This window comes from Amphibalanus amphitrite, unplaced genomic scaffold, assembly GCF_019059575.1.
Source record: "Amphibalanus amphitrite isolate SeventyFive unplaced genomic scaffold, NRLGWU_Aamphi_draft 000316F_arrow, whole genome shotgun sequence".
In the NCBI taxonomy this organism is placed as follows: domain Eukaryota; kingdom Metazoa; phylum Arthropoda; class Thecostraca; order Balanomorpha; family Balanidae; genus Amphibalanus; species Amphibalanus amphitrite.
The window spans coordinates 55189-67568 of record NW_024881811.1 but is presented as its reverse complement, the minus strand read 5'-3'; the positions used below and the strand labels follow the sequence as shown (position 1 = coordinate 67568).

Here is a 12380-nt window from a genome sequence, read left to right as displayed (position 1 = left end):
ATGATGACTCGGACTGTAGATTTAGCATGTCATGGCCTACATTGTGTGCGAGTTTCAGCTTGATCGGAGGTGTCCCGAATCTGGGCTGAATCCGGGCTGAATCTGGGCTGAATATGGGCTTTCTTGATCAACATCTGTTTCTCGATGATACCATGTTTGGCCTGAATCGCGATTTGGCTATGTCGGCTCACATTATCCACGCATTTCGAGTCTTTTTGTGATTCCAAATGCTCGAATTTCTGAAATGGTGTTGGTTCCATGCATTATTGTGGATATCAAGGTCAGGTCAAGGTACGGGGCTGGTACGGGGCTGTGCGGTATTAAATTAACTATGCCTAAGTACGGGAGTCTGCTGCAGGGTGCCGCTGCACCTGCCTGGCGGAGAGTCCGCAGCCCGCTGCTGCAGGAGCCGGCCGCCCACACCGGCTGGACGGCGCGGTGGCGGCCGGTGCCCCCGCCCCCGCCCCCGCCGCCGCCGGCAGCCCACGAGCTACTACATATTGGACCGAGTCGGAGCGTCACGAACTCGAATCAACCCCCTGCCTCAGACCGCCGTGTGATTGCCGGCAGAGCTTATCGGCTGCAATCAGCAGTGATATTTCTGGTTGGAGGTTCAAATGATTTGCACGTTCGGAGCAAGTATAAAATCAAGATTCGATATCCAGTTCGTTATCAAGCGTTATCAAGGATGGATGTGAAATATCATTGGAAATAGGTATTCAACATATAAATACACATTCTGTGCAAAGGCAAATTTTCACGACTGAAATTCCGGAGTCATAACCTAAATCAAACGCAGCTCGTTTTACCGCTCTTCAAATTGTTACTTGCAAGTAGCCAAAGGTCGATCTGGACAGAGCTTCCAACTTCAGCCAGCCGTGTTCAGGGCTCCAGCCACTTTAATTTCGGAGGCCAAGACTCGGTCGTATGCAAACGTCGACATCTTCGAATTTCTTTCGCCGCTGGCAAGTACCTCTAGGTGACAAATAGTTCAGTTCATCACACCGACAACTGTGAGAATCATACCAGACTGCCTTATAGGTGCGGTGTAGGTAACGTGGTGAAGTTATGACGTGTCGTCGCTATACTTCCTGGGGAGGACGGCGGCCGGTGATGCGCCGCGGGTGACGGCCGTGGCGGCGACATGAGGGTCACCGTGCTGACCCCGTCGCGGACCAAGATGCTGCTGGAGGAGGTGGACACGCTGAGAGACGTCAAGCGCCAGATCACGGCGCGCACGGGCATTCCGGCCCGCCAGCAGCTCGTCTACTTCAAGGGCCGCCAGCTGAAGGTTGGTCACCTGCCCAGGACGCCGTGAACTGGACGGCCCGCCACCGGCATCAACCAGGCAAACAGCGCAGCAATAGACATTTAATCACACGTTAAATGAAAATCCTAAGTTCTAGCTATTGAGTTGCCTCAAGTGAAATTCCCTAGAAACATGAATGGAATGGCAGATTTTATTTATCTACCTACTAATTTAATTATTTATTTATTTATTTATTTATTTATTTATTTATTTATTTATTTATTTATTTATTTATTTATTTATTTATTTATTTTTTGAATGGCAAAGTCGTGATTTACTGCTCCCAGATAATATTTTAAGCTGCTTATTAAGCGCATTTTAAGCTGCTTGTAGCTAGAAACCCTGCTCTGAGTCGCTGACAGTCGCTTGGCCCCGTGTGGCGCGCAGTGCTGTCGGCAGTCGCCGGGCCCCGTGTGACGCGTTGTGTTGTCGGCAGTCGCCGGGCCCCGTGTGACGCGCTGTGTTGTCGGGTCGGCAGTCGCCGGGCCCCTTATGGCAGTCGCCGGGCCCCGTGTGACGCGCTGTGCCGTCGGCAGTCGCCGGGCCCCGTATGGCTGTCGCCGGGCTCCGTGTGACGCGCTGTGCTGTCGGCAGTCGCTGCGGCGGCCCCTGGATTCGTACTGTGTGCGGGACGGCGCCACCCTCTACCTGGTCAAACGGCTCGGTGTCTGCCGCTGCCTGGCGTGCCGCAACAGCAGGTCAGTCGGTGCCACAGGTCGCCCCAGAGGCGCACCCAGGGGTGGCCATACCGGGGGCAGGGACACCAGCGGCGCGCCCAGGGGTGGGATACCGAGGGCAGGTCGCACCAGCGCACCAAACTAAGGAGAATAAAACTAAAGTCGTTTCTTTACGACAGTTATCTTAGGACTCATCTAGTCATATTTGGTGCGATTTGGTCAAATTTGGCTCATGGTTAGGTAATTCTAAACAGTTTTCAGCTATGGCTGCACTAGTTGCTTATGTGCCCGATTTATTAAGTTATCAGGATTCAGGAATTATTTCTAATATTCGATCAAAACATTTAAATGAATTTATGATGTGAAGATATTTGTTGTAGAAGATACTTTATTAGATTTGGACAAGTTTGGTGCATTCGCCAGATAGTCCGTCGTAAAAACGGCTAATTTTTAACCCTTCACCAGTACTCAGAGTCGCGGTCCGCCGTGTTCCAGCTGACAGTCCGGCAAGCCTTATCTGGCCTGTGTTTGTATTTGTATGTTGGATGCTCACCATGAGTCTAACGCTAGAGTCTGCGGCAAAAGCCTGTGTTTGTGTGATACACACGTCTGAGTTAGGGTGTGCGGCAGAAGTCTGTGTGTGTACATACGTCTTAGTCAGGGTCTGAGGCAGATGTCCATGTCTGCGTGTGTGTGTGTACATCTGAGTCAGAGCCTGTGTCTGTGTGTGCTCGTCTGAGCCGGGGTCTGCGGCAGGTACATCGAGCGGGAGGAGGCGGCGGAGGAGCGTCTGCAGCTGCTCCGGCTGCTGGCCGCCCCTGCTGAGGGCGCCGGCGCGCGCGCCGCGGAGGAGGCGGCCGGGCTGCTGGCCGGCGCCGAGCTGGAGCTCAGCGCCGGCACGCCGGACCGGCCCTCGGACGGCGCGGACGGGCCGGCGCGGGCCCGGCCGGCTGGGATCGCCCCGGAGGACATGGAGGGGGCCGCCGAGGGGAATGACGATGGCGCTGGGGCGGAAATCCAGGATCTAGAGGAGGACGGCGAGGAGCTAGAGGATGCTGACGGCGCAACAGACGATGCTGAAGAGGCTGAGGAGCCGGCGCTGGAGCTGGAGGATGCCGAAGAAGACGGGGAAGAGGCGATGGACGCGGTCGCCGGAGAGACGGAAGACCTGAGTGAGGAGCCCGAGGACGCAGACGAGGAGCTGGAGCTGGAGCTGAGCGGCGAGGAGCTGGAGGTGCAGCCGAGCGGCGAGGAGCTGGAGCTGAGCGGCGAGGACCTGGAGCTGAGCGGCGAGGAGCTGGAGGTGCAGCTGAGCGGCGAGGACCTGGAGCTGAGCGGCGAGGAGCTGGAGCTGAGCGGCGAGGACGCGGACGACGAGGAGGAGCACGAGGAGGCGGCCGAGCCGGAGGAGGAGGAGGAGGAGCCGGAGCCGGAGGACACCGAGGACGAGGCGGCCGCCGAGCTCCCGGAGCCGGCCGCCGAGGAGGAGGACGAGGACGAGGACGCCACCGTGCTGTACTCGCTGGTCACCGGCGGCGGTGCCGACCAGCGGCGGCCCTCCGGCGGCGGCAGCCACCCGGAGGCGGACCCGGACGGCGAGCAGGACGACCCGGAGGGCGAGCGGCGCCCGGACCAGCCGGCCGCCGCGCGCCAGCCGGCCTTCGAGGAGGACGGCGCCAACAGCGTCGGCGAGGAGGAGCCGGACCTGGCCGAGCTGGAGGACGAGGAGCCGGCGGCGGTCTCCGGCGGCGGCCCCCCGGAGCCGGTGCGCGACCTGCTGCTGGCCATGACGCGGCCGACGCCGGCCCCGGAGGACGCCGAGGACTCCCAGGAGGAGGAGCAGTACCCGGAGGACGACCCGCTGTTCGACCCGCCGGACGAGGAGGACCCGCTGCTGGCGCCGGCCGAGCACCAGGAGGACGCCGGCTACATGTCCGGGGACGAGATGGACCGACCGTGAGGCCGCTCAGAGCGGGCCACCGCCCGGCTGGCCGGCCCAGGGCCGCTCAGAGCGGGGCACCGCCCGGCCGGCCGGCACTCACTGCCTAGCGCAGCACCGCGCTTATAACAGTACAAAATCGCACTAACTATATCGCGTCTATAGCAGCACAGAATTACGTTTATAGCAGGGCGGTCCGATACTGCAATACGCGGCGCCTCAACAGCGCGATAGTTGAGGTGCCTGCATCTCTCTCTCTCTCTCTCTCTCTCTCTCTCTCTCTCTCTCTCTCTCTCTCTCTCTCTCTCTCTCTCTCTCTCTCTCTCTCTCTCTCTCTCTCTCTCTCTCTCTCTCTCTCTCTCTCTCTCTCTCTCTCTCTCTCTCTTCTCTATCAGCTGCTGAGAACGGTTTTCAGGAGTAGACTTAAATTACAGGGCTGAGCCTTAGAATAAGGCATAATGAACCTTCAGCGTAACATCTGTGAATTTTGATTTGAGAAAGATTTTTAAACATTTTATATTTCAAAATAATGTGTCTTAGACGTTCATTTTTCGTAGGTGGCTAACAAGCAACGTTCCTGTTGTAATTCTTAACCCTATTCCTGGCGTTGGGGGGGGGGGGGCTTTGTGGCGATTTCGTACTTCCTTTTATTAGAGGTCTTTGTTCCTATTTTATCACGCCTTATTTGATTCATGTTTATTTTCTTTTATTGTTGCTGCGCTCGTGAAAAACAATAGTTTTTTTTTTTTTTTTGCTCAGAAAACCGAGTCAACGTCGATGTTAGAAATTGTTTTTAGTTCAGAGTGTGCGGCCTACTTTCAAACTGCCATGTTCTTTATTTTCATCTCTCAATATAATTTTATCATATTTTATCTATTTGTCTCGGCCGCCACATTGGTGACCCCGACGTGATATGAATTTAACTTTTAAACAGTAAATTATTGATCTTCAAGATTTTATTTATCTATTCAATGTCGACGTCTGTCCTTGGACGCGACATCAAGAATAAGAACGAGGAAATGCCAATCATCGAAACGAAAGCGAAATACGATATTTTCTCATGCAACACGAACCATTATCAAACGATCACCTGAAGAATCGCCGGTGGTTTCGGGCCGCGCCGCACCCATGCCGCGCCGCCTCCCTCCGCACCGGCTGATACCAACGCACCGACCTCAAGCTCGCTTCTCCCAAGAGCGGCTCCGCTGACTTGTGGCCTAACCAAGGTGGATCCAGGCCGCGCTGAGCCACGCCGCCTGCTCCACCGCGGTGCTTCTTATCTTCGTACCTACCTACCTACATACCCAAGCGTTCGTCAACGACATGAACCCATACGTCGCCGCGAAACGCAGAACACAAGTCAGCGAGTCGCAAGTCGCCGTCGCCGGAGTTTCCGGGCTGCGCCGTTTTATCGCCGCTCCCGTCCGACGCGGCAGGCGCTGTGCCGCCATTAATAAGAGCTGGTCTGCGCCCATTCTGGCTGACAATTTGTGATCGATTTTGTTAAGCAATTTACTATACCTTATTTTCTAGCTCCGCTCTGGGGCGGGGAGTGTTGTGGCGATTTCGTACTTCCTTTTATTAGAGGTCTTTGTTCCTATTTTATCACGCCTTATTTGATTCATGTTTATTTTCTTTTATTGTTGCTGCGCTCGTGAAAAACAATAGTTTTTTTTTTTTTTGCTCAGAAAACCGAGTCAACGTCGATGTTAGAAATTGTTTTTAGTTCAGAGTGTGCGGCCTACTTTCAAACTGCCATGTTCTTTATTTTCATCTCTCAATATAATTTTATCATATTTTATCTATTTGTCTCGGCCGCCACAGCTTCAGGAGCCCCCCCCCCCTGAGGTTTTTTGGTTATTTCTCCCAAACGCGTTGAGCTAGGAAGCTCAAATTTTCTGACTTTTCCTAAAAGGCTTCTACGCAACATGTCTGAAAATTTTGAGTTGATCTGACCTCAGGTCAGGTCACCAGAGGCGGTTTGGTGACCCTACCTCAGAAAAGTTTGCAATCACGCCAGAGCTAGAGTTTTTGACCGATCAATTTCTTCTCTTCAGGGTTTAGTTAGGGTACCAGTATGTGCAATTTGTATATCTCGGAATTTTGATATCGGTGACCTAAGGTCAGGTCAATTTCGCGACCTCCCCATTATAAGTCAATGGGGGAAAAATCAACTCCCTGTTTTTACCACTAAAACGGGTCGGAATGGCCCCATATACCATACATGACTTCATATACGATCAACCTTCACTACCTTGAGGTCTGTTTTGCTGTTGGGCAGCTGTGAGGTCATGTGACGTCATCAAAGGTCACCAAAGGTTTTTGGCCAATAACTCCGTACAGGAACAAGATACAGACGCGTGGATGGTCTCTTTGTGTTCAGCTCGTCAAGACGCATCGAATGATATACATGATGACCTCGAGGTCACGTGACCTGAGGTTAACCTTTGACCTTGACCTTTCGAGGTCAACATATATATCATTCGATGCGGATTGACGAGAGGATCACGATGATGCCCTTAGTTTGTTCCTATCTTGACTAACTCGAAAGTTATTCGAGAAAAACTCTCTCCATATCTAGCGCCGCCATTTTGACTTTTTCGACCCCTGTGACGTCATCTTTGACCTGACCTGAAAATGACCTTAGTAAAAATTGTAGATCTTGGCCGTGCGTATCCGATGCCGTTTACCGCTTGTCGCTATCTTGCTTCGTTCTCGAGATCTCAGGGGGGGGGCCGAATCGGCCCCCCCCCCCCCCGCCAGTTTCTTGTCCCGGCGGAGCCCGCCAGGAATAGGGTTAAACCGTAATAAACATGTGACATTGAAACGGTTTGGACTCATATAAGGCACTGTGGTCTGTGAAGCGTACGAATATTTGCGATCGTCAAGCTAGATACCTAACAGCGAATCCTAATCCGACAACCGGAAATCTAAGATCCGGAAGCTGGCGAGTCTCCACCAATTTTCATTCAAATCAAACTAGGTCATCTGATAGAGCGCAACGTCTTGATTTTGAGAACCACGAAGTCTAAGGTCGGCCCGTCACATTAATGAAATTATTGAGCTTTGAATTTTTAGTTCATAGCGATAAGGTAAGTCATAGGTCATAGGATATAGGCTCGGTCCGCCATCATAACGCCAATCGGAATGGTGCCGTGACGTACGCCATAGACGAGGAGTGTCCCAAATAAGGATATCGATAGTAAGGGGAGAGATACAAAATGATTACGGAGGAAGTGGGGGAATGAGGCAGGAACGAACTTTGTAACAACGAACCTGCTGGAAGCCCGGTTACGGATTTCAGACCTGAGGCCAGTTTTACCAACAGAAAAATAGCCGCCTGCTGGAATTTTTTGCCTACACGTAAAGACCGCTTCACATACGGAGCGTAAACGGTAAAGCCCTATCCGCTTACGTGCCAAGCGCATTTACACTCCGTATGTGAAACGGTCTTTAGGCAAAAAATACCTGCAGGCGACTATTTTTCTGTTGGTAAAACTGGCCTCTGCACTCGATTTAAATCTCGATTCGCCATGATTCCTCACTAGTGACTTGGGCTGAATGCGGAAAGTAACTGCTCTTCACTAACCTGCGTATAAGGTGATAATTGACCCCAGTCGTGATCAATCACCGATAACTTACAGCTAAGGGAACATCATAAACGTGTGATGCCCGTGTCTCATTAGAATCGGCTGTAGCGTGCTCTGTATCGGGAAGCGCATGCTGCGCCGCACAGCAGCCGGGTTAAGCGGCACAGTATACCTCGCAGGCGCCTCTCGGCTGTGGTAGTGTGGCGTGCGGGGCGGCTGCCGAGCAGTGCAGCGGTCGCGGATCCTGGTCAGGGGGCCTAGCCGCTCAAACATATACCCTGGCTCAGGGACGTAGCCAAGAGGGGAGGGGCGGAGGGGGCGCCCGCCCCTCCCTTGGGGTTTTCAGGAGGCCCCCCCCCCCAAAAGGATTCAGGCCAACGTGGGCCGAAGGCCCACGTTGGCCTGAATCCTTTCGGCCTGAATCCAACGTGGGTCGAAGGCCCAGTTGGATTCAGAGAGGGCCTCCCTAGAGAGGAGGCCCCCTTAGAGAGGAGACCCCCTGAAGAGAGGAGGCCCTCTGCAAAAAGGAGGCCCTCTGTAAAAAAGAGGCCCTCTGTAAAAAAGAGGCCCTATGTAAAAGAGGCTCTCTGTAAAAAGGAGGCCCTCTGTAGAGAGCAGGCCCTCTGTAAAGAGGAAACCGTCTGAAATCAGAAGGCCCTTTGAAAAGAGGAGGCCCTCTGTAGAGAGGAGATCATCTGAAGAGAGGAGGCCCTCTGTAAAGGAGGACTCCCTAGAGAGGAGGCCCCCTTAGAGAGGAGACCCCCTGTAGAGAGGAGGCCCTCTGCAAAAAGGAGCCCTTTGTAAAAAAAGGGGCCCTCTGTAAAAAAGAGAGAGGAGATCGTCTGAAGAGAGGAGGCCCTCTGTAGAGGAGGACTCCCTAGAGAGGAGGCCCCTTTAGAGAGGAGACCCCCTGTAGAGAGGAGACCCTCTGCAAAAAGGAGGCCCTCTGTAAAAAAGAGGCCCTCTGTAAAAAGGAGGCCCTCTGTAAAAAGGAGGCCCTCTGTAAAAAGGAGGCCCTCTGTAGAGAGCAGGCCCTCTGTAAAGAGGAAACAGTCTGAAATCAGAAGGCCCTTTGAAGAGAGGAGGCCCTCTGTAGGGAGGAGATCGTCTGAAGAGAGGAGGCCCTCTGTAGAGAAGGAGTCCCTCAGTAGAAAGGAGGTCCTCTGTAGGTAGGAGGCCCTCTGAAGAGAGGAGGCCCTTTGCAGAGATGATCAGATGAGGTCCTCTGTATAGGGGAGGTCCTGTGTAGAGAAGAGACTCTGAAGAGAGGAGGCCCTACATAGATAGGAAGCCCTCTGTAGAGAGGAGGTCCCTGTAGAGACTAGAGAGGAGGCCCTCTGGAGAGAAAGACACCCTCAGCAGAGAGGAGGCCCTCTGTAGATAAGAGGCAATCTGTAGAGAGGAAGCCCTCTGTAGATAAGAGGCCCTCTGTGGGCAGGAGGCCCCCGGTAGTCAAAGACAGCGTCGTATATTAAGTACATAGGAGTGGAGGCCCACTGTAAGCAAATTACCTTCTGGCTTCTGTTCCCTGCTACTCTCTATAGAGAGCTCTCATTTCTCACTATAGTGAGAACTGAGAACTCAGGAAACTGTACAGAATAGAATCCCAACCGCGTCGCCGCCCACTGTAGGAAGGTACAGGGGAGGAGGTCCTCTGTAAACAGAAGGCCCTATCCTATGTAGACAAATTATTTGTATAAATGCGCTCAGAGAAATCTTGCCGGGTGCCGTCAACGGTTTTGCCGTCAACGGTTTTACCTGCAGTGGCCGCAAAAACTGCCAAAATAGCCGATATTTTCGGAAACCAGTTTTCGGCAATAACTTTCGTCTCAAAATTTGCACGAACTTCCCTTTACCAGCTCATTGTGTTCCTCTCGTCAAGACGTGTGGAATGAACTATCAACTGACCTTGAAAGGTCAACTTGAAAATTTGGCCTCAGGTCAAGGTCATGACCTGACCGATAAGGGCTAAGTTCCATATCAGTCCATCTGTATCGTCGAGCCAAACACAACTAAGGTGTATTCATCGCTCTAGCATGCCTCTATCAAAAGTTATTCGCGAAAAAGTCAGATACCATTGGTGACCTGAGATGACCTCAGGGTTATAAAAAGGGGTCACGGGTGCCATTTTCATGTTCAGTGTGTCAAAGATACTAGTAATTCAGTGTTTTAGAGTGTTTATAATGACTTCCGTCTAAAAAGGCGCTTTCAATTTAAGATCGCAAAATTGACCTGACCTTATGTCATCAATATCAAAATTCCAAGACTTACATTTTTTCATTTTGTCGCTCTTGTGCATTTGCATCTCTGAAAGTTTCAAAGCGTTTGGTCACTCCGTGTAGCTTTGGCAGACATTGAAACTTTTTATGTAGTGAGGTCATTTGACCTGACCTGGTGACCTGACTTTAAGTGACCAGGGTCTGAAATTTTCACAACATATGTAGAAATGATGTAGGATAATGTGTGCCGCGCCGCCGTTTTTGAGATATTCACGGTAAACTGCAGGGGGTGTTTAACACCCCCCCCCCCCCGGCAGGGCGCGGGTTAATGCATGAACACAGCAGTAGTAATTCGTATTCGTTTCGGGCTACACTGAGGTAAAAAATTGTTAAAAACCAATTTTTTAAAAAATTGGTTTTTAACAATTTTTTACCTCAGTGTAGCCCGAAACGAATACGAATTACTATCATTTACCTGAGGAAGATTAGAAATGACACTTCGTCAATACCTGGGGAACATAGCAGCCCATTTCTGTAATATATAGGTACCTGTGGCTATGTTGGTATTTTTACGATGGATGCAATTACCCAAACCATTTATCAGACCGTGGTGATATTCCCATAGCCATGCTTCGCACAACTCATAATAATTCATTTGACCGGGAAATTAATATATACCTATCCATCGATTGTTTGTTTCATCTACGGCGTAAATGAAGCAAACCACCTGGACCTAGGAAAATTTACTAACGAAACCATGTTTAACTTACAGCAAGTAAACGTGGCATCATTCACACAGAAAAAAAATGATAACCGTATAGTTTCAATCTTGCAGACGTCAGTCAGGTCAAAATCGTGACAAGCCTATTAGAAAATATAATGAACTGTGTCCTGCTTCGAGAAAACGAGTCAAAACCACCCAATTCTTTCTGAATTACGTCAGATTATCTGATCTGTAAACACCCAGGTGGCAGTTACTGACAGGGGCACCGGGAAGGATCATCTGAGGTGAGGTGAGGTCATCAACAGTTTTTAGCCAATAAATCACGACATGATGGGGCTAAATAGTTGTTAGTGTACCAAACCGTTCGCCTGGTCATGACGCGCCGATTGGTACCCAGTGTGACCTTCCCAGGTCAGATTTTGAAGTTGACCTATCTATGTAGGTCGTTATAAACCATGTTATTTGTTATGACCTCTGGCGACCTCAATATTGACCTGACCCAAAAAAGTTGTTTACAAAAGTTGTAATTCGCTCAACGAACTATCAAACGCCGTTGCCGTTTGTCGCTACGATTCGTGCTTTTCGAGTTCTGACGGGGGCCAAAAAGGCCCCCGCCCGATTCAGAGTCTTTCAGAGCCCGCCCGGAATACGGTTAAGCGCTTGAACGATATATGATAATACACCAAGTGTTACTCTGACCGTCATCCAGTATCCACCCATTTCTCGCAGATCCTCTCCCTCCTGCTGCGGTCCGGCCGCCGCCGCCGCCGCCGCCGCCGCGCCGGTGCCAGAGGTTTTTTTTTTGCCAGTTACCATGCCACTCGGAGACTTGTGATATGCGTATGTTTCTTACCGCTGCAGCGGTAAGAATAAAGAAACATACCAGTGCGCTGGCCATATGAAAGCTGAACAAAAGTCTGCATTATGTTGTATATGTAATTATGTAGGCATGAGACCCTCTGTAGAAAGGAGGCCCTTTAGGGAGGAGGCCCTCTGTAGAAAGGAGGCCCCCGGGATTCCTCCGCCCCTCCCTTGGCCAAATCCTAGCTACGTGCGTGCCCTGGCTCAAACCGTCTCCTGACCGGGGGCGACTGGGATTGCCGAGCTGGCATCGCTCTGCTTATCTCTGACGAGTGTGTGCACTGTGCATGCCGTGTTTCATTATAGACGTGAACCTGCAGGCGTTAACACCCTGCAGCCAGTTAGGTTTTGTTCTCGTGTAGGTCGGCTTCAGCATCGCCTTTTAAAATTAAAATGCTTGGAAGGGTAGATATCATGAATTATCTTGTGTCGTGTATTTGCTAGCAGAGTGATATAACCTACCCGTCGTTCTGCCGCAGAGTAACGCACCACCGTTGGTTTTCAGCACAGGTGTATTAATTAGTCCAGTGAGACAACATCAGTGCGCGGCCGCGCACCGCGGCGTCACTGTCAGTACAGCGGTATAACAGACAGCGGGGCAGACAGCGGCGCAGACCGCCAGACAGTGGCGCAGACCCGCCAGACAGTGGCGCAGACCCGCCAGACAGTGGCGCAGAGCCGCCAGACAGAACCGCCAGACAGTGGCGCAGAGCCGCCAGACAGAACCGCCAGACAGCGGGGCAGACAGCGGCGCAGAGCCGCCAGACAGCGGCACAGACCCGCCAGACACAGCCGCCAGACAGCGGGGCAGACAGCGAACGCCGGACAGAGTCGCCACACAGCGGGGCAGACAGCGGCGCCTCTGGACCGCGATAATGAGATGGTGCGTCCACTGGAAGTCTGCAGCATCCCGGCGACATATGGGAGGGACAGCGGCGAGTGCAGAGCCGGGCGGGCTCTGAGGTACATTAAAACAGCACGCTCAGTCGCCGGGGAGGCCGCCAGCGCAGCGCCACCGCGCCCTGGGGAGGCCCTCAGGCCGGGGAGTCGTCCCTTAAAAT

The 12380-nt window shown here is 52.1% G+C and overlaps 1 protein-coding gene across 2 annotated transcripts; it reads left to right on the top strand.

The window, feature by feature from the left end:
* The first annotated feature begins 663 nt into the window (after nucleotides 1-663).
* On the top strand, nucleotides 664-4071 carry LOC122388289 (sodium/potassium/calcium exchanger 1-like). 2 transcript variants are annotated; one of them, XM_043379242.1, is made up of 5 exons: nucleotides 664-1291; nucleotides 1904-2007; nucleotides 2743-3379; nucleotides 3683-3946; nucleotides 3987-4071. In XM_043379242.1, exons 1-4 carry the CDS (start codon nucleotides 1145-1147, stop codon nucleotides 3944-3946), a joined length of 1152 nt encoding a protein of 383 aa, XP_043235177.1. In that variant the 5' UTR covers nucleotides 664-1144; the 3' UTR covers nucleotides 3987-4071. The 2 variants fall into 2 exon arrangements, with proteins under 2 accessions (XP_043235177.1, XP_043235176.1); XM_043379241.1 differs by lacking the exon at nucleotides 3987-4071 and having other exon boundaries at nucleotides 3683-3976.
* Nucleotides 4072-12380: the final 8309 nt, after the last annotated feature.

What these genes read in the sequence shown, in the direction of transcription:
- LOC122388289 (XM_043379242.1), top strand. Translation starts at nt 1,145, where the DNA reads ATGAGGGTCACCGTGCTGACCCCGTCGCGGACCAAGATGCTGCTGGAG. An exon ending in TCAAGGGCCGCCAGCTGAAG is followed by an intron (nt 1,292 to 1,903) that starts GTTGGTCACCTG and finishes TGCTGTCGGCAG; the next exon opens with TCGCTGCGGCGGCCCCTGGA. An exon ending in ACGAGGAGGAGCACGAGGAG is followed by an intron (nt 3,380 to 3,682) that starts GCGGCCGAGCCG and finishes GTCGGCGAGGAG; the next exon opens with GAGCCGGACCTGGCCGAGCT.